The sequence below is a fragment of the Trachinotus anak genome, unplaced genomic scaffold, assembly GCF_046630095.1.
Source record: "Trachinotus anak isolate AG129_WGS33_773 ecotype Australia unplaced genomic scaffold, CSIRO_AGI_Tana_v1 ptg000014l, whole genome shotgun sequence".
Taxonomy (NCBI): Eukaryota; Metazoa; Chordata; class Actinopteri; order Carangiformes; family Carangidae; genus Trachinotus; species Trachinotus anak.
In genome coordinates this window covers 16,541,097-16,564,262 of record NW_027273865.1, presented here as the reverse complement: position 1 = coordinate 16,564,262, position 23,166 = coordinate 16,541,097, and the positions used below count along the sequence as shown (strand labels likewise).

Sequence of the window (23,166 nt, the reverse complement as noted above, 5' to 3'; positions counted from 1 at the left end):
CGGCCCTGCGCCCAGCCATCGGGCTCGTTCAGCCTCGCGCGAGGCTGGACAGCCCGACCCCCAGGCGGCCCTGCGCCCAGCCATCGGGCTCGTTCAGCCTCGCGCGAGGCTGGACAGCCCGACCCCCAGGCGGCCCTGCGCCCAGCCATCGGGCTCGTTCAGCCTCGCGCGAGGCTGGACAGCCCGACCCCCAGGCGGCCCTGCGCCCAGCCATCGGGCTCGTTCAGCCTCGCGCGAGGCTGGACAGCCCGACCCCCAGGCGGCCCTGCGCCCAGCCATCGGGCTCGTTCAGCCTCGCGCGAGGCTACTCCCCCGACTTACTCCCCCGACTTACTCCCCCGACTTACTCCCCCGACTTACTCCCCCGACTTACTCCCCCGACTTACTCCCCCGACTTACTCCCCCGACTTACTCCCCCGACTTACTCCCCCGACTTACTCCCCCGACTTACTCCCCCGACTTACTCCCCCGACTTACTCCCCCGACTTACTCCCCCGACTTACTCCCCCGACTTACTCCCCCGACTTACTCCCCCGACTTACTCCCCCGACTTACTCCCCCGACTTACTCCCCCGACACCTATATAGGCTCAAATTAGGGTCCAAATGATTTTGAGCTTGTAAAGTAATGTTTACAAATAATTCCAAAAGTTGTGGTTGTAAATCAAACTTTCTAAACCTGCAAAATAAATCCACAGGAGAAATGGAAGTTTGTGCATCCTTTGACAAAGACATTTGTATTTGCTACAAAGACAGACTCTCTGAATAAAACTACACAAATGGTCAGTGGTGAGGGTTTAACACATAAAAGAAATGCTTTTGTAAATGTCTGTGTACAGATAAAAAGCTGAAAACTGTAAAACTCAGCAGGTCACACACAGCAGAGTTTCAGTTTCCTGCTCTGTATCAGCACAGTTGTTGACAAAACCATTTATTTATTTAGTGTTTTTGTTTAACCTCAACACTGATCATTTGTTCATAGTTTTGAGACACAAAGTCTTTTTTTTTTGTAACAAATACAAATGTCTTTGTCAATAGGAAAAAATTATTTTCCCATGCACAGACTTGACTTTCTCATCCAGATTCATTTCACAGGTTTACAAAGGTTGATTTAAAACTACAAACGTTGGAATTATTTGTGAACATCACTTCACAAGTTCAAAATCATTTGGACCCTAATTTGAGCCTATATCGGTATGGGGTGGAGTCATGAATATGACTTACCATTTTTGCTGGTTGTGGAGGACGACAAGGTGTGGTATTGGCCCCAGTTGGATTCCGGCATCCCTATGAAAACATACAATGGTACTGTATTAAATACAATGACTTTCCATTGCAGGGCAAAGTTGTAGATAAAGTGATATTTTACACCTTGTAGAGTCTTGGTCAGTAAAGTGATAAATCAAACAGAGTTGTTACAGAGTAGTTCCTCATTAATTCATCATTATATCATCAAATAAGTTCCTTAACAACCAATCAGACACAGCAAGTTTCCAAACAAGTATATCGCTTGTCATCACTAATTTATCAAAAAACCAACATGGATGTGATCACAAATATGAATACTTGTGTTGAAACTTGCCATCTCTATTCATTGTGAAGTAATTCATTGTGATATAATGACGAAGTAATGAGGAGCTACTCTGTAACAACTCTGTTTGATGCATCACTTTGCTCACCAAAGCGATGCAAGCTGTAAAAAAAAAGAAAAAAAAAAAGACAAAGTTCCCTTTAGTTTACAACATAGTTCTGTTCTAATGTGTTGTAAATTACCCTCTAAGAAGATAGTTCTAGTTCTAATTTGATACCAAGTACAGCTTGTTATGTCTTATTAGTGTACAATGAAAAGCACAAATAAGATTTGCATTTGTAAAAAGAAAAACTGAAGTGAAAAATAAAAACTGAGCAACTGAGATCAGTGGTGAGGTAACGCAAAGACACTGTGGAAGACGGTGCTTTTGCCAAATCTGTGAACAGATACAGAGCGGCAAACTGTAGAACTTGATGCTCAAAATTCCTACACAGTGTACGACCCTGAGGTTACGAGTACAATTTTGACTCCATCCTTACACTTTAAAAATGATTGGACAAAGACAGTCCAATCACAAAGCAGATTCCACTCAGAGGGCAGGTGGTTCTGTTGCCTTCATCTGTCGCAGATCCTGAACGGTGTAGTAGATATTAAAGCCAGCGCTGTCGTCCATCTTGAAAATCTACCACATCTTTCAGGATGTGCGATAGAGATGAAGGTACCAGAACCACCTGCCCTCTAATTGGACTCTGTTTTGTGATTGGACCGTCTTTGTCCAATCATTTTAAGGTGTAAGGATGGCGTCAAAACTGTGCTCGTAAATTCAGTGTCACACACTGTGTAGGAGCTTTGGACACCAAGTTTTACACAGTTGTCTGCTTTGTATCTATACACAGACACTGACAAAAGCAGTTCTTCCACGACGTCTTTGTGTTACCTCACCACTAATTTCATTTGGTCAGATTTTAAAATCACACGGTCTTTTTACAAACACAAATCTCCTCGACACAAGCACAATGTCTTCACGTGTATATACTTGAGTTTCTCATACAGATTTTGCAGGTTTACAAAGATTGATTTAAAACTACATTGGGAATTATTTGTGAACATCACTTTATAAGCTCAAAATCCTTTTGATCCCAGTTTAGCTATAGGTATGTGAAGGAGTCATGCCCATGACTTACCATTTCTTGCTGGTTGTGGGGCAACATACAGGATGTGGTCCTGGCCTGAGGTAGGTCCTGGCATCTCTATGAAAACATGCAGTTATACGAAAATACATTTTCCATTGCAGAGCAGATCAAGACATTTTAGGCAGCTTTTCACAAAACAATATTGAGAAACATTTTTACTTTAAATAATTCATTTCACTTACCATTATAAACTCAAGTGCAAGTTATGAAGTTAGCTCCCATCAGTTTCAAAGGAGGTTACCGCACACAGCTCCATCTGCAGATACTGTTAACAGGAATCCTGGAAAGATTTTTAAAACCTTACATTACTTGGTTGTGGTTTAAATGGCATTTACTGGTGCCAAAAAAAAAATGAGAGAAGTTGTTTTTTTTTGTTTTTTAAACCTTACTGATTGGACAATGACAAGCCAATCACAAAGTTCAGTCAGAGGGCAGGTCATTTAGTTGCCTTCATCTGTCGCAGATCCTGAACGGTGTAGTAGATATTAAAGCCAGCGCTGTCGTCCATCTTGAAAATCTACTACACCTTTCAGGGTATAGGCAGAGATGAAGGTAAAGGAACCACCTGCTCTCTGATTGGACTCTGCTTTGTGGGATTGTCGCTGTCCAATCAGATTAAGTTAAAAAAAAAATTAAAAAAGGAGTCAGAATGTGTACTTGTAATTTTTGAGCATGGGGGTGGGTGATCTGGCCAAAGGTCATATGTCAATCTTTCGAGCTTTATCACGATCTACATTGTTTCCACTGATTTTATTGTGAAAGTCCTAACCGGAAGTAACGACGTCTTTTTCCGCCGCTTTGACACCAGCTCCAGCTGTTAGCTAGCTAGCAGCTCTTCCTCAACAATGTTGTCTTACATGTTCAAACTGTGCCACAACCAACCACATTTCTTGCTGAGCTCATATAGAGTATTCTTTTGGACAGCACAGTTATTTATGAGGTTTATATATATATATATATATATATATATATATATATATTTATTTAAATATAAGCGCTTTGATTTGAAAGTGAAGTCGCTGCTGGTTAGCAGCTGCTAACCAGCTGCTAACCAGCTGCCCCGCCTCCTGTGTGCCGCCTTGACCGCAGGTGTCTCATTGGCTGGTGACATTAGCTCTTGTTCTGCTCAGGTGAACAATGTAATAATATAATAATATATAATATAATATAATGTAATATAATATATGTCTGTGAGCCAAATGCTCCAGGCTGCAGAACAAGGGCCGCTGTCGCCAGCTGCGGTTAGCAGGCTAGCTGCGGTTAGCAGGCTAGCTGCTGTTAGCAGGCTAGCTGCGGTTAGCAGGCTAGCTGCGGTTAGCAGGCTAGCTGTTGTAAGCATGCTAGCTGTCTAACAGGTGGCAGTGGGCAGGTTAGCAGCATTAACCCTGGACATTAACCAGGGCTCTCTAAATGTAGCAGCTTTAAGGCATCTGTACATTCATATTTAAAGTTGATCATATGCCAAAGTGAGATCACCCAGCCCTGGTTTCACAGTTGTCTGCTCTGTATCTGCACAAAGATTTTAACAAAAGCACAACTTCTGTCTCATCGTCTCTGCAGCAGCTCACCACTGGTGTCTCCAACAGTAAAATCACTTCTCAGAGATTCAGCGGCTACAACAACTCTGTTCAGTATATTCAGCGTCTCATTTGTGCCGAGTTTCCCTCTTTGCAAACAAAACAACAAGCATCAATATTTCAGTTCATTTCTCTTATGATGCAAAGGCCTCGTCCTCCAACCAAACAGGCTCTGATGAATAAAGTGACCTCTCTTACCTTCGGTGCTGCAGAGGAGCAGATCCGCTGGAGGCTGTTGACAGAGCAAAGCCTCAGTTTCTGCCTCATGTTTGTTTGTCGCTGTTTTTTAAAGAAGAAAACGCGCGTTTTCTGCCCAATCAGCGCAGGAGGGCAGCGGATAAACAGCGGCTCTCTGCGGCTCTGCGGCTTCCTCTTCCTGCTCCACCGGCCTCCGCACTGTCACAAGGATCAGCTGTTTCTGCGTGTTTCTGCGTGTTTGTTCCCGGTTTATATTTCTGACTTTAATCACATCATTCTGGCAAAGACTCGACCGAGTCTAACGAGTTTGTTTCCGGTTTGTCTCACGGACACACGGGAAATATTAAAGCAGAAACATGAAGGCCAGAAACAACAGGAAGTGCCGGTAAATGTTTAAAGTTGATAAACTGCAGCGGTGAGTGAAGGTAGCAGCCCAACAACAGCTGTGCACAAAGTTTAACTTACTGGTAAATAATAATCACAACATTCATAAACACAGTTCATTCGTTTGAAAGCAACTTTGAATAAATAAAAGGCTTAAATGTCAGAAGTGATTCCTGGGCCCCGGGAACAGTGAAGTCTGTGTTTGAAAACACGTCACTCTGTCCTGAAGCTGGAAACCAGAGAATCCTCCAGAGACAACACAACGGCACTGACTTTGAAATGTTAGCAGCTGTGTCCTCCATCAAAACACTGATTAAAATCTGAGTGATAAAATGTTTAATGCAGGAAATGCATCAGTCTTTAATTGAGTCACTCACATTGAGAGCAAATGAACAAACACAGCAGAAAAACAGACTCTGGAACGATCGACTGAAAAAGTCAAAGGTTTGTTCTCATCATCTACAGCTGAAATTAATTTGAGCCGCTGGGGGAAATGAGTTACCTTCCTAACCCTATAATCTACAGTAGCTGTGCTGTGTTCCTCCTGACGTCTCATTTGGCTTTAAATTGGGCACAAAATTTGAAATTTGAATCTCATTTCGGGCCAAGAAATGATATAAACATTTTATGGCCTCACAGCATCAGAGCCCCGTTCATTGTTAAAGAGCAAACCGGGTCGACATCGAACATTAATGTTCTCTCTTTGGTTTCTAACTTCAGTGAAGAGCTGCATGTTCACAAATATTGACCAAACTGTTCTGAGGCACAGGAGTAAGAACAGTGAGTTCTGTCAGAGGGTTGGTTCTCCTTTAAATGCACAGTCCTGATCATGATTGTAGCGTCCAATCCATGATTATAGTGGTCTGTCCTCAAAGCATCTGGTGCAGGAAAATAACAGACTAAATTATAAACATTAAGGTCATTAAAAAGCCTCTAGAAGACTTCAGTAGAATCATCATATAAACTTGAAACTGAAAAAAATCCATGATAGAATTGAGATTTCTGACACGTGTATGTGTTCGAGGATAAAACACTGGACTGAATGAATGTGAGCAAAGCAGGACAAGCAGGTTCCAGCTGAAGGTGTTTAATCTTTTGCTTGCAGTCAGTCAGGTGTGAGTGGTTACATGTCTACAAATGAAAGGAAGCGAACATACAGGTCAAATTCTGTCACTTTATCCTGAATAAATCAACAAACAATTCTAAATCAAAATCAGTACATACATTATTGCTTTAAATATATAATAGTGGGAGAACAAACCAAGGAGATTAAATGTACCACTGAACAACAAAATACACATGACTTGAGGAAATATAATGAAATAAACGACTCACTCGACACACTCAGGAACAAAGGTGAGAGCAGCTCAGCTGAGGGACAAACGGAGAATGAGCTCAGGACACAGAACAAAGAAAACTCAAGACACCTGTGTGAGCTGCCCAGTTCACTCACCTGTGCTCCTCAGCCCAGCAGTCATGTGACCCCACCTCCCACAGGATGCTTCATTTACGAATAATTTAAAAAGAAAATGCAGTACTCCATTTTGCATTTTCATTTTCACATACTCATGTATGTACTCATCTACAAACATATTAAAATGATGAGAGTAACTAATCCAGCTCACCAAGGAGATTAGATGTTCAACAGGATAAACATGACTTGAGGAAATATAATGAAATCAACTACTCACTCTACACACTCGGGAACAAAGGTGGAAAGATGGAGGGAAGCAGCTCAACTGAATGAGCTCAGGACACAGAACAAAGAAAACTCAAGACACCTGTTCGAGCTGCCCAGTCAGCACACCTGTCCTGCTCAGGCCAGCAGTCATGTGACCCCACCTCCCACAGTACACACCATTTAATGAAAAAGAAAATGCAGCAATCCAATTAGCATTTTCATTTTCACACACTCATGTGGGCTTCCTATGACCATATAAAATGAACATTGAAAAGTGGCAATATTCAAATACAAAATTTACATTTACAAGTCACTACACTCTGTAGGGGTCAAAATGAAAATTCAGTCTGTCAGTCATCTCATCAGTGAGGACGTCACTTCCTCGTCTCTCGTCACTTTGTCTGGGGCAGTGGCAGCAGCTTGTTTTACCGTCTGTGTCTTATATCAACACAACTCAATGAAAATTACCAGACATATGATTTAAAGAATTTAAATGTGTCACAACAAGTGATTAGAAGCTGAGAGACAGGAGTCTGGTCGTTATTCTGATCCCAGGTCACAGCAGAGATTCAACCAGCTGTGGGCATGAGTCTGCTCCCTCTGCAGCTCCACCTTGCTCCCTCACCTAAGTGCACTCTTCTTCTCAGTCAGCAAGATCTTTAGAGCTTGAATTCATTTCAGATATAAAGCCTGTAAAATGATATGAGGTTGATGAGTGTTTGATCACTTCCAGTGGTGATGGCACACACAGTAAACTCAGAATAACAAACCTAAATAAATGCAGGTGAAAGACCTTGTAAATGTTTGTTGTCTCCATTTTGCAGCACTGAGAGTCACTCAGCAACAGTTTGACTGATAAATCAAAGTTTAGGAGGATGTGCACACAATGAACGCGCTCGTGAACGCGCAGCGCCAGGTCGAGAACGTTTTTCGCTTGTTCTCATTGCCCAAAGGCATTATGGGAGTGACACTACTGCGCAGTCTCTATGGGCCGCATAACGCGGAAGTAATCCGGAAGCCAGAAACTTTTTCGGCGTTTGCGCCAGGCGAGCAACTCGTATTGAACTGAATGGGCGCCATTTTTAGATCCGGCGTCCAGGTCTTATAATACATCCATGGGATAAACAGACGAGGGATGGTACGGAAGAGCGTTAGGGTCATTTTTTGTAGAGTTTTGACTTTAATCTAATAATTCAGAGTTTAAAGTCAGAATTTCATATTATGACCTCACAACATTTACACGTTGAGAGCAAACAAAAAAGAAAAAAGAAAGATGAAAGACAACCGCGTTAGCCATAAACACAACAATGTTCATGTTGATGTAGATCTTCATGTATAAAGATGGTGTTTTTCCTCTACACCTTCGCTTACGGCCATACCACCCTGAACACGCCCGATCTCGTCCGATCTCGGAAGCTAAGCAGGGTCGGGCCTGGTCAGTACTTGGATGGGAGACCGCCTGGGAATACCGGGTGCTGTAAGCTTTTTCACTTCTCTCTGCTGACACCAGGGTACTCTGCTGCTGATGCTTCATTTACCCTTTTAGCACCATAATAATAGATATATTTATTAAAACGCCCGGTCTTTTTTGTCTATTTTTGTCAATAATTGTGTCGAAAAATGCCTTATGTGTCAGTAATTTACACCCTTTTTCCAGGAGAAGTAGAACTTTCAAAATCTGTCAAGTATTTACCATTCTTATGTAATTAAATACCTAAAACTGTGTGTTATGAGAAGAAAAGGACAAAAACGGAATTGAATTTTCTTCAACTTTCTTTGTATAAATTCTTGAAAAGTGCAGATTGAACATTTCCGGTGATCCCCGTGGTTTTGAAAGGGTTCAACAGCGTTAACAATGATGACACTGTTAGTCTGTTAGTTATTATGCACCTTTTTGGACTTTTGGGGAAAGCAAAGGCCATAATGTAAAAACACCAATTTCATATTATGACCATACAAAGTTTACAGGTTGAGATCAAACACCATTTACAAACAAATAAACAAACCAATGATGAGAAAGACGGCCGCGTTAGACATAAACACAACAATGTTCATGTTGGTGTAGATCTTCATGTATAAAGATGGTATTTTTCCTCTACATCTTCGCTTACGGCCATACCACCCTGAACACGCCCGATCTCGTCCGATCTCGGAAGCTAAGCAGGGTCGGGCCTGGTCAGTACTTGGATGGGAGACCGCCTGGGAATACCGGGTGCTGTAAGCTTTTTAAGACACATGTAAGTAGGGAGTCTACTTATTCATCAGGAAGTAAACAACAAATACTGAAACCTTCAAAAGAAAATTATACATTTTCTTTTATGGAAATAAAAGCAAAAATTAATAAATAAAAGCTATACCTAAACTTTGATATACTAAGGTAAGCCTTGCAGTGTCCAATTTATTTCAAGAACATCCGATCTGAATATTTGTCTCAGCCAAAAATCGTAGATTATCATACTTTTTTTTGTTTCCAAAGTAGCTTTTGTATATATTTGGGCTTTTTGTTTTTGTTCTCTGCAGTTGATCTGTGAATAATCACGCTTTTATTCTGAAAAAATAAACCGGAAAAGTTGATTGCACTTGTGGCGGTTATTGCAGAGGGCAAATATGACCCAACTTCAGCCTTTCATTTTACCACACAGTGTTTGACTTTATGTGTAGTTTCCATGGATGTATTATAAGACCTGGACGCCGGATCTAAAAATGGCGCTCATTCAGTTCAATACGAGTTGCTCGCCTGGCGCAAACGCCGAAAAAGTTTCTGGCTTCCGGGTTACTGGTTGAATCTCTGCTGTGACCTGGGATCAGAATAACGACCAGACTCCTGTCTCTCAGCTTCTAATCACTTGTTGTGATACATTTAAATTCTTTAAATCATATGTCTGGTAATTTTCATTGAGTTGTGTTGATATAAGACACAGGGTAAAACAAGCTGCTGCCACTGCCCCAGACAAAGTGACGAGAGACGAGGAAGTGACGTCCTCACTGATGAGATGACTGACAGACTGAATTTTCATTTTGACCCCTACAGAGTGTAGTGACTTGTAAATGTAAATTTTGTATTTGAATATTGCCACTTTTCAATGTTCATTTTATATGGTCATAGGACGCCCACATGAGTGTGTGAAAATGAAAATGCTAATTGGATTGCTGCATTTTCTTTGTAATTAAATGGTGTGTACTGTGGGAGGTGGGGTCACATGACTGCTGGCCTGAGCAGGACAGGTGTGCTGACTGGGCAGCTCGAACAGGTGTCTTGAGTTTTCTTTGTTCTGTGTCCTGAGCTCATTCAGTTGAGCTGCTTCCCTCCATCTTTCCACCTTTGTTCCCGAGTGTGTAGAGTGAGTAGTTGATTTCATTATATTTCCTCAAGTCATGTTTATCCTGTTGAACATCTAATCTCCTTGGTGAGCTGGATTAGTTACTCTCATCATTTTAATATGTTTGTAGATGAGTACATACATGAGTATGTGAAAATGAAAATGCAAAATGGAGTACTGCATTTTCTTTTTAAATTATTCGTAAATGAAGCATCCTGTGGGAAGTGGGGTCACATGACTGCTGGGCTGAGGAGCACAGGTGAGTGAACTGGGCAGCTCACACAGGTGTCTTGAGTTTTCTTTGTTCTGTGTCCTGAGCTCATTCTCCGTTTGTCCCTCAGCTGAGCTGCTCTCACCTTTGTTCCTGAGTGTGTCGAGTGAGTCGTTTATTTCATTATATTTCCTCAAGTCATGTGTATTTTGTTGTTCAGTGGTACATTTAATCTCCTTGGTTTGTTCTCCCACTATTATATATTTAAAGCAATAATGTATGTACTGATTTTGATTTAGAATTGTTTGTTGATTTATTCAGGATAAAGTGACAGAATTTGACCTGTATGTTCGCTTCCTTTCATTTGTAGACATGTAACCACTCACACCTGACTGACTGCAAGCAAAAGATTAAACACCTTCAGCTGGAACCTGCTTGTCCTGCTTTGCTCACATTCATTCAGTCCAGTGTTTTATCCTCGAACACATACACGTGTCAGAAATCTCAATTCTATCATGGATTTTTTTCAGTTTCAAGTTTATATGATGATTCTACTGAAGTCTTCTAGAGGCTTTTTAATGACCTTAATGTTTATAATTTAGTTATTTTCCTGCACCAGATGCTTTGAGGACAGACCACTATAATCATGGATTGGACGCTACAATCATGATCAGGACTGTGCATTTAAAGGAGAACCAACCCTCTGACAGAACTCACTGTTCTTACTCCTGTGCCTCAGAACAGTTTGGTCAATATTTGTGAACATGCAGCTCTTCACTGAAGTTAGAAACCAAAGAGAGAACATTAATGTTCGATGTCGACCCGGTTTGCTCTTTAACAATGAACGGGGCTCTGATGCTGTGAGGCCATAAAATGTTTATATCATTTCTTGGCCCGAAATGAGATTCAAATTTCAAATTTTGTGCCCAATTTAAAGCCAAATGAGACGTCAGGAGGAACACAGCACAGCTACTGTAGATTATAGGGTTAGGAAGGTAACTCATTTCCCCCAGCGGCTCAAATTAATTTCAGCTGTAGATGATGAGAACAAACCTTTGACTTTTTCAGTCGATCGTTCCAGAGTCTGTTTTTCTGCTGTGTTTGTTCATTTGCTCTCAATGTGAGTGATTTGATTAAAGACTGATGCATTTCCTGCATTAAACATTTTATCACTCAGATTTTAATCAGTGTTTTGATGGAGGACACAGCTGCTAACATTTCAAAGTCAGTGCCGTTGTGTTGTCTCTGGAGGATTCTCTGGTTTCCAGCTTCAGGACAGAGTGACGTGTTTTCAGACACAGACTTCACTGTTCCCGGGGCCCAGGAATCACTTCTGACATTTAAGCCTTTTATTTATTCAAAGTTGCTTTCAAACGAATGAACTGTGTTTATGAATGTTGTGATTATTATTTACCAGTAAGTTAAACGTTGTGCACAGCTGTTGTTGGGCTTCTACCTTCACTCACCGCTGCAGTTTATGAACTTTAAACATTTACCGGCACTTCCTGTTGTTTCTGGCCTTCATGTTTCTGCTTTAATATTTCCCGTGTGTCCGTGAGACAAACCGGAAACAAACTCGTTAGACTCGGTCGAGTCTTTGCCAGAATGATGTGAGTAAAGTCAGAAATATAAACCGGGAACAAACACGCAGAAACACGCAGAAACAGCTGATCCTTGTGACAGTGCGGAGGCCGGTGGAGCAGGAAGAGGAAGCCGCAGAGCCGCAGAGAGCCGCTGTTTATCCGCTGCCCTCCTGCGCTGATTGGGCAGAAAACGCGCGTTTTCTTCTTTAAAAAACAGCGACAAACAAACATGAGGCAGAAACTGAGGCTTTGCTCTGTCAACAGCCTCCAGCGGATCTGCTCCTCTGCAGCACCGAAGGTAAGAGAGGTCACTTTATTCATCAGAGCCTGTTTGGTTGGAGGACGAGGCCTTTGCATCATAAGAGAAATGAACTGAAATATTGATGCTTGTTGTTTTGTTTGCAAAGAGGGAAACTCGGCACAAATGAGACGCTGAATATACTGAACAGAGTTTTTGTAGCCGCTGAATCTCTGAGAAGTGATTTTACTGTTGGAGACACCAGTGGTGAGCTGCTGCAGAGACGATGAGACAGAAGTTGTGCTTTTGTTAAAATCTTTGTGCAGAAAACTGTGAAACCAGGGCTGGGTGATCTCACTTTGGCATATGATCAACTTTAAATATGAATGTACAGATGCCTTAAAGCTGCTACATTTAGAGAGCCCTGGTTAATGTCCAGGGTTAATGCTGCTAACCTGTCCGCTGTCACCTGTTAGACAGCTAGCCTGCTAACAGCAGCTAGCCTGCTAACCGCAGCTAGCCTGCTAACAGCAGCTGGCGACAGCGGCCCTTGTTCTGCAGCCTGGAGCATTTGGCTCACAGACATATATTATATTACATTATATTATATTATATATTATTACATTGTTCACCTGAGCAGAACAAGAGCTAATGTCACCAGCCAATGAGACACCTGCGGTCAAGGCGGCACACAGGAGGCGGGGCAGCTGGTTAGCAGCTGGTTAGCAGCTGGTTAGCAGCTGCTAACCAGCAGCGACTTCACTTTCAAATCAAAGCGCTTATATTTAAATAAATATAAATATATATATATATATATATATATATATATATAACCTCATAAATAACTGTGCTGTCCAAAAGAATACTCTATATGAGCTCAGCAAGAAATGTGGTTGGTTGTGGCACAGTTTGAACATGTAAGACAACATTGTTGAGGAAGAGCTGCTAGCTAGCTAACAGCTGGAGCTGGTGTCAAAGCGGCGGAAAAAGACGTCGTTACTTCCGGTTAGGACTTTCACAATAAAATCAGTGGAAACAATGTAGATCGTGATAAAGCTCGAAAGATTGACATATGACCTTTGGCCAGATCACCCACCCCCATGCTCAAAAATTACAAGTACACATTCTGACTCCTTTTTTAAATTTTTTTTTAACTTAATCTGATTGGACAGCGACAATCCCACAAAGCAGAGTCCAATCAGAGAGCAGGTGGTTTACCTTTACCTTCATCTCTGCCTATACCCTGAAAGGTGTAGTAGATTTTCAAGATGGACGACAGCGCTGGCTTTAATATCTACTACACCGTTCAGGATCTGCGACAGATGAAGGCAACTGAATGACCTGCCCTCTGACTGAACTTTGTGATTGGCTTGTCATTGTCCAATCAGTAAGGTTTAAAAAAACAAAAAAAAACAACTTCTCTCATTTTTTTTTTGGCACCAGTAAATGCCATTTAAACCACAACCAAGTAATGTAAGGTTTTAAAAATTTTTCCAGGATTCCTGTTAACAGTATCTGCAGATGGAGCTGTGTGCGGTAACCTCCTTTGAAACTGATGGGAGCTAACTTCATAACTTGCACTTGAGTTTATAATGGTAAGTGAAATGAATTATTTAAAGTAAAAATGTTTCTCAATATTGTTTTGTGAAAAGCTGCCTAAAATGTCTTGATCTGCTCTGCAATGGAAAATGTATTTTCGTATAACTGCATGTTTTCATAGAGATGCCAGGACCTACCTCAGGCCAGGACCACATCCTGTATGTTGCCCCACAACCAGCAAGAAATGGTAAGTCATGGGCATGACTCCTTCACATACCTATAGCTAAACTGGGATCAAAAGGATTTTGAGCTTATAAAGTGATGTTCACAAATAATTCCCAATGTAGTTTTAAATCAATCTTTGTAAACCTGCAAAATCTGTATGAGAAACTCAAGTATATACACGTGAAGACATTGTGCTTGTGTCGAGGAGATTTGTGTTTGTAAAAAGACCGTGTGATTTTAAAATCTGACCAAATGAAATTAGTGGTGAGGTAACACAAAGACGTCGTGGAAGAACTGCTTTTGTCAGTGTCTGTGTATAGATACAAAGCAGACAACTGTGTAAAACTTGGTGTCCAAAGCTCCTACACAGTGTGTGACAATGAATTTACAAGCACAGTTTTGACGCCATCCTTACACCTTAAAATGATTGGACAAAGACGGTCCAATCACAAAGCAGAGTCCAATTAGAGGGCAGGTGGTTCTGGTACCTTCATCTCTATCGCACATCCTGAAAGATGTGGTAGATTTTCAAGATGGACGACAGCGCTGGCTTTAATATCTACTACACCGTTCAGGATCTGCGACAGATGAAGGCAACAGAACCACCTGCCCTCTGAGTGGAATCTGCTTTGTGATTGGACTGTCTTTGTCCAATCATTTTTAAAGTGTAAGGATGGAGTCAAAATTGTACTCGTAACCTCAGGGTCGTACACTGTGTAGGAATTTTGAGCATCAAGTTCTACAGTTTGCTGCTCTGTATCTGTTCACAGATTTGGCAAAAGCACCGTCTTCCACAGTGTCTTTGCGTTACCTCACCACTGATCTCAGTTGCTCAGTTTTTATTTTTCACTTCAGTTTTTCTTTTTACAAATGCAAATCTTATTTGTGCTTTTCATTGTACACTAATAAGACATAACAAGCTGTACTTGGTATCAAATTAGAACTAGAACTATCTTCTTAGAGGGTAATTTACAACACATTAGAACAGAACTATGTTGTAAACTAAAGGGAACTTTGTCTTTTTTTTTTTTTTTTTTTACAGCTTGCATAGCTTTGGTGAGCAAAGTGATGCATCAAACAGAGTTGTTACAGAGTAGCTCCTCATTACTTCGTCATTATATCACAATGAATTACTTCACAATGAATAGAGATGGCAAGTTTCAACACAAGTATTCATATTTGTGATCACATCCATGTTGGTTTTTTGATAAATTAGTGATGACAAGCGATATACTTGTTTGGAAACTTGCTGTGTCTGATTGGTTGTTAAGGAACTTATTTGATGATATAATGATGAATTAATGAGGAACTACTCTGTAACAACTCTGTTTGATTTATCACTTTACTGACCAAGACTCTACAAGGTGTAAAATATCACTTTATCTACAACTTTGCCCTGCAATGGAAAGTCATTGTATTTAATACAGTACCATTGTATGTTTTCATAGGGATGCCGGAATCCAACTGGGGCCAATACCACACCTTGTCGTCCTCCACAACCAGCAAAAATGGTAAGTCATATTCATGACTCCACCCCATACCGATATAGGCTCAAATTAGGGTCCAAATGATTTTGAACTTGTGAAGTGATGTTCACAAATAATTCCAACGTTTGTAGTTTTAAATCAACCTTTGTAAACCTGTGAAATGAATCTGGATGAGAAAGTCAAGTCTGTGCATGGGAAAATAATTTTTTCCTATTGACAAAGACATTTGTATTTGTTACAAAAAAAAAAGACTTTGTGTCTCAAAACTATGAACAAATGATCAGTGTTGAGGTTAAACAAAAACACTAAATAAATAAATGGTTTTGTCAACAACTGTGCTGATACAGAGCAGGAAACTGAAACTCTGCTGTGTGTGTGACCTGCTGAGTTTTACAGTTTTCAGCTTTTTATCTGTACACAGACATTTACAAAAGCATTTCTTTTATGTGTTAAACCCTCACCACTGACCATTTGTGTAGTTTTATTCAGAGAGTCTGTCTTTGTAGCAAATACAAATGTCTTTGTCAAAGGATGCACAAACTTCCATTTCTCCTGTGGATTTATTTTGCAGGTTTAGAAAGTTTGATTTACAACCACAACTTTTGGAATTATTTGTAAACATTACTTTACAAGCTCAAAATCATTTGGACCCTAATTTGAGCCTATATAGGTGTCGGGGGAGTAAGTCGGGGGAGTAAGTCGGGGGAGTAAGTCGGGGGAGTAAGTCGGGGGAGTAAGTCGGGGGAGTAAGTCGGGGGAGTAAGTCGGGGGAGTAAGTCGGGGGAGTAAGTCGGGGGAGTAAGTCGGGGGAGTAAGTCGGGGGAGTAAGTCGGGGGAGTAAGTCGGGGGAGTAAGTCGGGGGAGTAAGTCGGGGGAGTAAGTCGGGGGAGTAAGTCGGGGGAGTAAGTCGGGGGAGTAAGTCGGGGGAGTAAGTCGGGGGAGTAACCTCGCGCGAGGCTGAACGAGCCCGATGGCTGGGCGCAGGGCCGCCTGGGGGTCGGGCTGTCCAGCCTCGCGCGAGGCTGAACGAGCCCGATGGCTGGGCGCAGGGCCGCCTGGGGGTCGGGCTGTCCAGCCTCGCGCGAGGCTGAACGAGCCCGATGGCTGGGCGCAGGGCCGCCTGGGGGTCGGGCTGTCCAGCCTCGCGCGAGGCTGAACGAGCCCGATGGCTGGGCGCAGGGCCGCCTGGGGGTCGGGCTGTCCAGCCTCGCGCGAGGCTGAACGAGCCCGATGGCTGGGCGCAGGGCCGCCTGGGGGTCGGGCTGTCCAGCCTCGCGCGAGGCTGAACGAGCCCGATGGCTGGGCGCAGGGCCGCCTGGGGGTCGGGCTGTCCAGCCTCGCGCGAGGCTGAACGAGCCCGATGGCTGGGCGCAGGGCCGCCTGGGGGTCGGGCTGTCCAGCCTCGCGCGAGGCTGAACGAGCCCGATGGCTGGGCGCAGGGCCGCCTGGGGGTCGGGCTGTCCAGCCTCGCGCGAGGCTGAACGAGCCCGATGGCTGGGCGCAGGGCCGCCTGGGGGTCGGGCTGTCCAGCCTCGCGCGAGGCTGAACGAGCCCGATGGCTGGGCGCAGGGCCGCCTGGGGGTCGGGCTGTCCAGCCTCGCGCGAGGCTGAACGAGCCCGATGGCTGGGCGCAGGGCCGCCTGGGGGTCGGGCTGTCCAGCCTCGCGCGAGGCTGAACGAGCCCGATGGCTGGGCGCAGGGCCGCCTGGGGGTCGGGCTGTCCAGCCTCGCGCGAGGCTGAACGAGCCCGATGGCTGGGCGCAGGGCCGCCTGGGGGTCGGGCTGTCCAGCCTCGCGCGAGGCTGAACGAGCCCGATGGCTGGGCGCAGGGCCGCCTGGGGGTCGGGCTGTCCAGCCTCGCGCGAGGCTGAACGAGCCCGATGGCTGGGCGCAGGGCCGCCTGGGGGTCGGGCTGTCCAGCCTCGCGCGAGGCTGAACGAGCCCGATGGCTGGGCGCAGGGCCGCCTGGGGGTCGGGCTGTCCAGCCTCGCGCGAGGCTGAACGAGCCCGATGGCTGGGCGCAGGGCCGCCTGGGGGTCGGGCTGTCCAGCCTCGCGCGAGGCTGAACGAGCCCGATGGCTGGGCGCAGGGCCGCCTGGGGGTCGGGCTGTCCAGCCTCGCGCGAGGCTGAACGAGCCCGATGGCTGGGCGCAGGGCCGCCTGGGGGTCGGGCTGTCCAGCCTCGCGCGAGGCTGAACGAGCCCGATGGCTGGGCGCAGGGCCGCCTGGGGGTCGGGCTGTCCAGCCTCGCGCGAGGCTGAACGAGCCCGATGGCTGGGCGCAGGGCCGCCTGGGGGTCGGGCTGTCCAGCCTCGCGCGAGGCTGAACGAGCCCGATGGCTGGGCGCAGGGCCGCCTGGGGGTCGGGCTGTCCAGCCTCGCGCGAGGCTGAACGAGCCCGATGGCTGGGCGCAGGGCCGCCTGGGGGTCGGGCTGTCCAGCCTCGCGCGAGGCTGAACGAGCCCGATGGCTGGGCGCAGGGCCGCCTGGGGGTCGGGCTGTCCAGCCTCGCGCGAGGCTGAACGAGCCCGATGGCTGGGCGCAGGGCCGCCTGGGGGTCGGGCTGTCCAGCCTCGCGCGAGGCTGAACGAGCCCGATGGCTGGGCGCAGGGCCGCCTGGGGGTCGGGCTGTCCAGCCTCGCATTTCTTATTCCTGTGCTCCAGAAACCAAAGGTTAAAAATGTTGAACAGTGAGTGGGACGCTGTGAGGCCATTAAATGTTTGTGTAATCTCTTTCACCCAGATGAATGTTTCAGATCTTAAACTCTGTGTCTAATATAAAATCTGGATGAGACCTGTTACAGCGTAAACCACACAGCTATTGTAAATTACGGCTCAAACTACTTTCAACTTGAGTAGCCTGACTGAGGAAAGGAAGCATTCAACTTTTTGAGAATGAAATTTGCAAGCAAGTCTACACTGCCAGACTATATTTTTGTTTTCATTTAGTTCATTTGTACTCAATAGCTCCTTATGTGGGGGCGGGGTCAAAGAGTAATCCAATTTCTGCATTCCTCACTGAGGACATTTAATTGATATTGTAATGAAATGCAGAATCCCTGATGCGTCATTAAGTCAGTGCCTCTTGATTTGTCTGTGGGGTGGCCCCATTTAAAGCGTATTTTTGTTTCTTATTTTTAATAAATTTGCAAAAGTTTCAAGCAAACTCTTTTCACAATTTCATCCATTCTGGAATAAGGCTGTAACATAACAAAATGTGGAAAAAGTGAAGCGCTGTGAATACTTTCCGGATGCACTGTATGTGATTTCTAGCTTTAGGATTATACAGACTTAACTGTCCTTAGGCACAGGAATAGTATAAGTTACATTTAAGTCATTTATTTAATCAAAATGTTTCAAATGAATGAACTGTATGTTTATGAATATTGTTTATGACTAACTTCAACTTTGAGCACAGTTGGACTTTACTTGCAGTTTACCTTCACCTGCTGCTGCAGCTTATGAACATTGAACAGTCCTTCACTCTTTGCTTAAGTTTATGGATTTTGTTGATGCTGCATGTGACAGATAACTACAACTCATCAGATAAAGTTATTACGTTTACTTTCTCTCATTGAGAAGCATATTTATACGGCATGCCTTCTTTAAAAAAAAAACAAAAAAAAACAACCAAAACAGTGCAGGGCTGTAGTGAAGCTTTATGTCCCGTCATTGCTCTTTCTGTTTTCACTGTTTCACAGATATTTGATTTGAAAATGAAAAATATATCAATTATTTTTTATAAAGATTTAATTTAAATGATGAATGCCACTGAACATTTATCTACTGTACACTGAGCTCACACTGAGGACGTGGGGAGGTAGAGAGGCGATGATGAGGACGGTTCTTCCCCTCAGGGACAGAGAGGGGCAGCGGGCTGCAGCAGCTCAGGCCCCCGCTGCTGACCCGGAGGAGGCTGCATCCAGGCCGGATGCACATAAACAGACGAGGGATGGTACGGAAGAGCGTTAGGGTCATTTTTTGTAGAGTTTTGACTTTAATCTAATAATTCAGAGTTTAAAGTCAGAATTTCATATTATGACCTCACAACATTTACACGTTGAGAGCAAACAAAAAAGAAAGATGAAAGACAACCGCGTTAGACATAAACACAACAATGTTCATGTTGGTGTAGATCATCATGTATAAAGATGGTGTTTTTCCTCTACACCTTCGCTTACGGCCATACCACCCTGAACACGCCCGATCTCGTCCGATCTCGGAAGCTAAGCAGGGTCGGGCCTGGTCAGTACTTGGATGGGAGACCGCCTGGGAATACCGGGTGCTGTAAGCTTTTTAAGACACATGTAAGTAGGGAGTCTACTTATTCATCAGGAAGTAAACAACAAATACTGAAACCTTCAAAAGAAAATTATACATTTTCTTTTATGGAAATAAAAGCAAAAATTAATAAATAAAAGCTATACCTAAACTTTGATATACTAAGGTAAGCCTTGCAATGTCCAAGAAGAACATCCGATCTGAATATTTGTTTGAGCCAAAAATCGTAGATTACCATAATTTGTTTTGTTTCCAAAGTAGCTTTTGTATATATTTGGGCTTTTTGTTTTTGTTCTCTGCAGTTGATCTGTGAATAATCACGCTTTTATTCTGAAAAAATAAACCGGAAAAGTTGATTGCACTTGTGGCGGTTATTGCAGAGGGCACATATGACCCAACTTCAGCCTTTCATTTTATCACACAGTGTTTGGTTTTGTGTGTAGTTCCTAACAACTATTTTACGTTGTGTAACTCTTTTGGAAGCAATGGCCACTTGTGAGGACGTGCGGGACAACGTGAAGGTATTTCTTTACAGACACCGTCCTGTTTCCTTGGAGTTGACATACTGATATGTTTCCCGTTAAAACCAATTCAACTATAGTTAAAAGTAGCCATGGAAGATGTGATTTTTTTTTTTTTTTTTGTAATACTAGTTTCAAAGTACCCTTTGGCTGTAAAGCTATGTCGTCTAAAGTTAAATCATGTCTGAAGACAGTGTGTGTTGATAGTTTGTTACATGTTGACAAACCACCGTGTGTGCAGAAATACTACGGCAGCCGGCTGGAGTCCTCTGGTGATTTGCAAACCAGTGCCGCCTCCTGCAGTTTGTCCCACTGCGCGGTGCCGAGAAGCGTCACGGATGCGCTGAGCCTGGTTCACCCCGAGGTAACCAAGAGGTACAGTTTTCAGCCTTTTCTCAGCACTACACGGCCTCTGCATCATATGTGTACATTTTTAACAAGAGCTGGAAGGTGCAGTGGTAATGAGACCTCAGATGCAGGACACACAGACAGGGCACATAGAAATCAATCACATACACTGCAGATATTGTCACACACTAATTAGAAATCATTTGTGATCAAGGCACAGTTTCATTGACAAATGAATTATTGAACATCTCTGTAAACACACTGGAAAGCATGAATATATTCCCCAAACAGCCCTTATGAACATTATCAGGTGTTGTCTAGCGCACTGAAATTCAAACATGGTTTTCCTACAAATCATGTGTGACCTACATCTAGTGTCCAGTAAATAAAGCAGCTTAACTTGTGGTCTTTCTTAGACTATTGTCCTTTACAGCACATAGCTATCTCTGTAATGTCTGCATGCTTCCCACAGTAACTTCGTGGTGACACACTGTTGCCATTAACAATACTTTTCTTCAGATTCTTTGGTTGTGGTCTTCCGTTCCCCGCGAAGCTGGAGGGCTGTAGAGTGCTGGACCTCGGCAGCGGCTCAGGCAGAGACTGTTACGCCTTCAGTAAACTTGTTGGACAGAGCGGACATGTGACAGGGATCGATATGACGGAGGAGCTGGTATTTGAACATGCATGTACACGCGCTTTTGACACTTGATTTCTGCATTTTCTACTGAGTTCACTTTTCTCTCTTTAGATCACTGCATCTCGTCAGTACATTGAGTATCATCAAAAGAAGTTTGGCTATGAGGAGCCTAATGTCACCTTTGTCCTGGGGTACATGGAGAAGCTTGGTGAAGCTGGCATACAGAGTAACTCAATGGATGTTGTGCTGTAGGTTTAAAACATTGTTAAGACTCTATCTATTATCTGAGAGAGAGATGTGACGGGTTGATTATCAAGACACTTTTTTTCCTTCTGATCAATTCAGATCCAACTGTGTAATCTGTCTGTGTCCCGATAAAAGAGCAGTGCTACAGCAAGCCTACAACGTCCTAAAGGTTAGTCTGAAGAATTTCTAGCAACTACATTAATGTTAAAAACATAAATAAAGAGCATCATCACTCACTGTTTGATACAGGAGGGAGGTGAACTGTACTTCAGTGACATGTATGCCAGCAAAGTTGTCCCTGACCACATGAAGCAAGATACAGTCCTGTGGGGTAAAACAACAGTGCATTATCATCTAAAATTAAATGTAAAAAGCAGGAATACATTGTTGAAACCATGTGTCACTGACATACAGTATGTTTTGGCTGTGATCTCTTTCTTTTCGGTGTTAGGTGAAGGAATGGGTGGTTCTCTGTTTTGGCAAGACCTAATTTCTCTGGCCCACAGCATAGGTTTCAGCACTCCACATCTTGTTTCAGCAAGCAGCATTGTGGTCCACAACAGTGAACTCAAAGCAAAAGCAGGTAAGAAAAAAAAAAAAGGACTAAAATTTGGACTTTTAGTGACATACATAAACAATGTTCATTCTTCAATTTGCAGGCGACATCAGCTATGCTTCAGGCACCTACCGCCTCTTTAAGCTGCCCAAAAACCCTGTCACGTCTGAGGCAACAGTGACCTATAAAGGAACTGTGGCAGATTTCCCAGATCAGCTGGACTTTGATTCATCGCACTCTTTCAAGGTATAATAAAAATGACCAAACAAGCCAGTACAGAATTGCTGATCAATGTTTACATAAGAGCATTTACTAACCTTGTTCTAAAAATTAAATTTAAAAAAAAAAAAAAAAACATACTGACTGTATTAACATAAAAATGGTATTTTACGTCACTGGATAGACTAGGTTGATGTTTACGTTTTGTGTTCTGCAGAAAGATGTTGCAGTGAAGGTAAATGGAGAGATGGCAGCTATCCTCCAGAGTTCCCGTTTCTTCCCTGATTTCAAAATTCAGATGTTGGATGAAGACTCCAGCTCAGAGTCAACACCACAGGTATCTGATATTCTGCATTTACTAGCTACGATGCTTTAATATTGCATGACTGATTACAGGGTGCACCCAGATAAGTTGCATCATTGACCCACATTTCACATGCAAGAATAAAATTAAATAATCATTTAATGACTTGGAATGATTCAATTTGAATGTGCTGCTTCAAATATTAAAATATGAGCCTTTATAGCAGTTTCACAGCTTAAGCTTTGATGGTAACAGGTGAATTGTTTGACTTGTAATGTTTTACATTTAACAGCGACCCTTGACATTCTTTTTTTCCTCAGTACTGCCACCTCAACCCGTTTCGGTTGGCTGACAAACTGGGATCCTCCGTCAAACAATGCTCCAAAACAAGCAAATAAAGAGGCAGCTGAATACAGAGGAAACTCTTTGAAGACTAAGGACAACTGCAAAAATGAAATTGTAACACTTTTTTATATTTCAAAGATAAATTTAAATGCTCACTGCAGGCTAGACTTTTTATGTGCTAGCCATCAAATATCTGTGGTGATGTAGTTAGGGACAGTTTTTTTCAGATAATCACAGTTTACAGATTTGTTCAAAGTCAGTGCTGTCATGGTAATATCATGGTAATATTGTAATAGTAGTAATGGTGTCACAATGAAATAACTAAAAGTAATTAAACTTTCTCTGCAACATCATCACCTCATATATTGACATCCATGTGACCAAAGTAAACATCTTGAACAAAGATCCTCATTTCCTAACTTCAGATAAAATAAAAATTAGAATGAAAGCATCTTGCGAATGTATGTGTAGTGAAAATCTGTTCTGTGCTCTGACTGTGTAATATAGAGGAAACACACACTGACAGGTGTTACTTACCTGATCA

At 43.3% G+C, this 23,166-nt stretch overlaps 1 protein-coding gene, 1 long non-coding RNA gene and 3 other non-coding genes across 6 annotated transcripts; 4 read left to right on the top strand and 1 right to left on the bottom strand.

The window, feature by feature from the left end:
* Window positions 1-577: 577 nt before the first annotated feature.
* Window positions 578-6,323, bottom strand: LOC139632374 (uncharacterized). Its single transcript, XR_011693548.1, has 5 exons — window positions 6,218-6,323; window positions 4,499-6,013; window positions 2,906-3,003; window positions 2,715-2,780; window positions 578-1,286 (listed from the first exon to the last, which is right to left on the bottom strand). It is a non-coding gene; the product is annotated as an uncharacterized lncRNA (long non-coding RNA).
* Window positions 6,324-7,928: 1,605 nt separating this feature from the next.
* Window positions 7,929-8,047, top strand: LOC139632493 (5S ribosomal RNA). Its single transcript, XR_011693578.1, has one exon. It is a non-coding gene; the product is annotated as a 5S ribosomal RNA (ribosomal RNA).
* Window positions 8,048-8,668: 621 nt separating this feature from the next.
* LOC139632488 (5S ribosomal RNA) lies at window positions 8,669-8,787 on the top strand. The gene has a single exon (XR_011693573.1). It is a non-coding gene; the product is annotated as a 5S ribosomal RNA (ribosomal RNA).
* Window positions 8,788-11,594: 2,807 nt separating this feature from the next.
* LOC139632355 (arsenite methyltransferase) lies at window positions 11,595-23,073 on the top strand. Of its 2 annotated transcripts, XM_071497264.1 has the most exons (13): window positions 11,595-11,975; window positions 13,413-13,510; window positions 13,636-13,701; window positions 15,128-15,190; window positions 20,209-20,342; window positions 20,835-20,985; window positions 21,064-21,200; window positions 21,298-21,367; window positions 21,448-21,529; window positions 21,650-21,781; window positions 21,858-22,000; window positions 22,191-22,310; window positions 22,598-23,073. In XM_071497264.1, the coding sequence occupies exons 2-13, from the start codon at window positions 13,508-13,510 to the stop codon at window positions 22,673-22,675; spliced, it is 1,179 nt and encodes a 392-aa protein (XP_071353365.1). In that variant the 5' UTR covers window positions 11,595-11,975; window positions 13,413-13,507; the 3' UTR covers window positions 22,676-23,073. The 2 variants fall into 2 exon arrangements, with proteins under 2 accessions (XP_071353365.1, XP_071353366.1); XM_071497265.1 differs by lacking the exons at window positions 11,595-11,975; window positions 13,413-13,510; window positions 13,636-13,701; window positions 15,128-15,190 and adding an exon at window positions 19,782-19,967.
* Window positions 19,341-19,459, top strand: LOC139632478 (5S ribosomal RNA). Its single transcript, XR_011693565.1, has one exon. It is a non-coding gene; the product is annotated as a 5S ribosomal RNA (ribosomal RNA).
* Window positions 23,074-23,166: the final 93 nt, after the last annotated feature.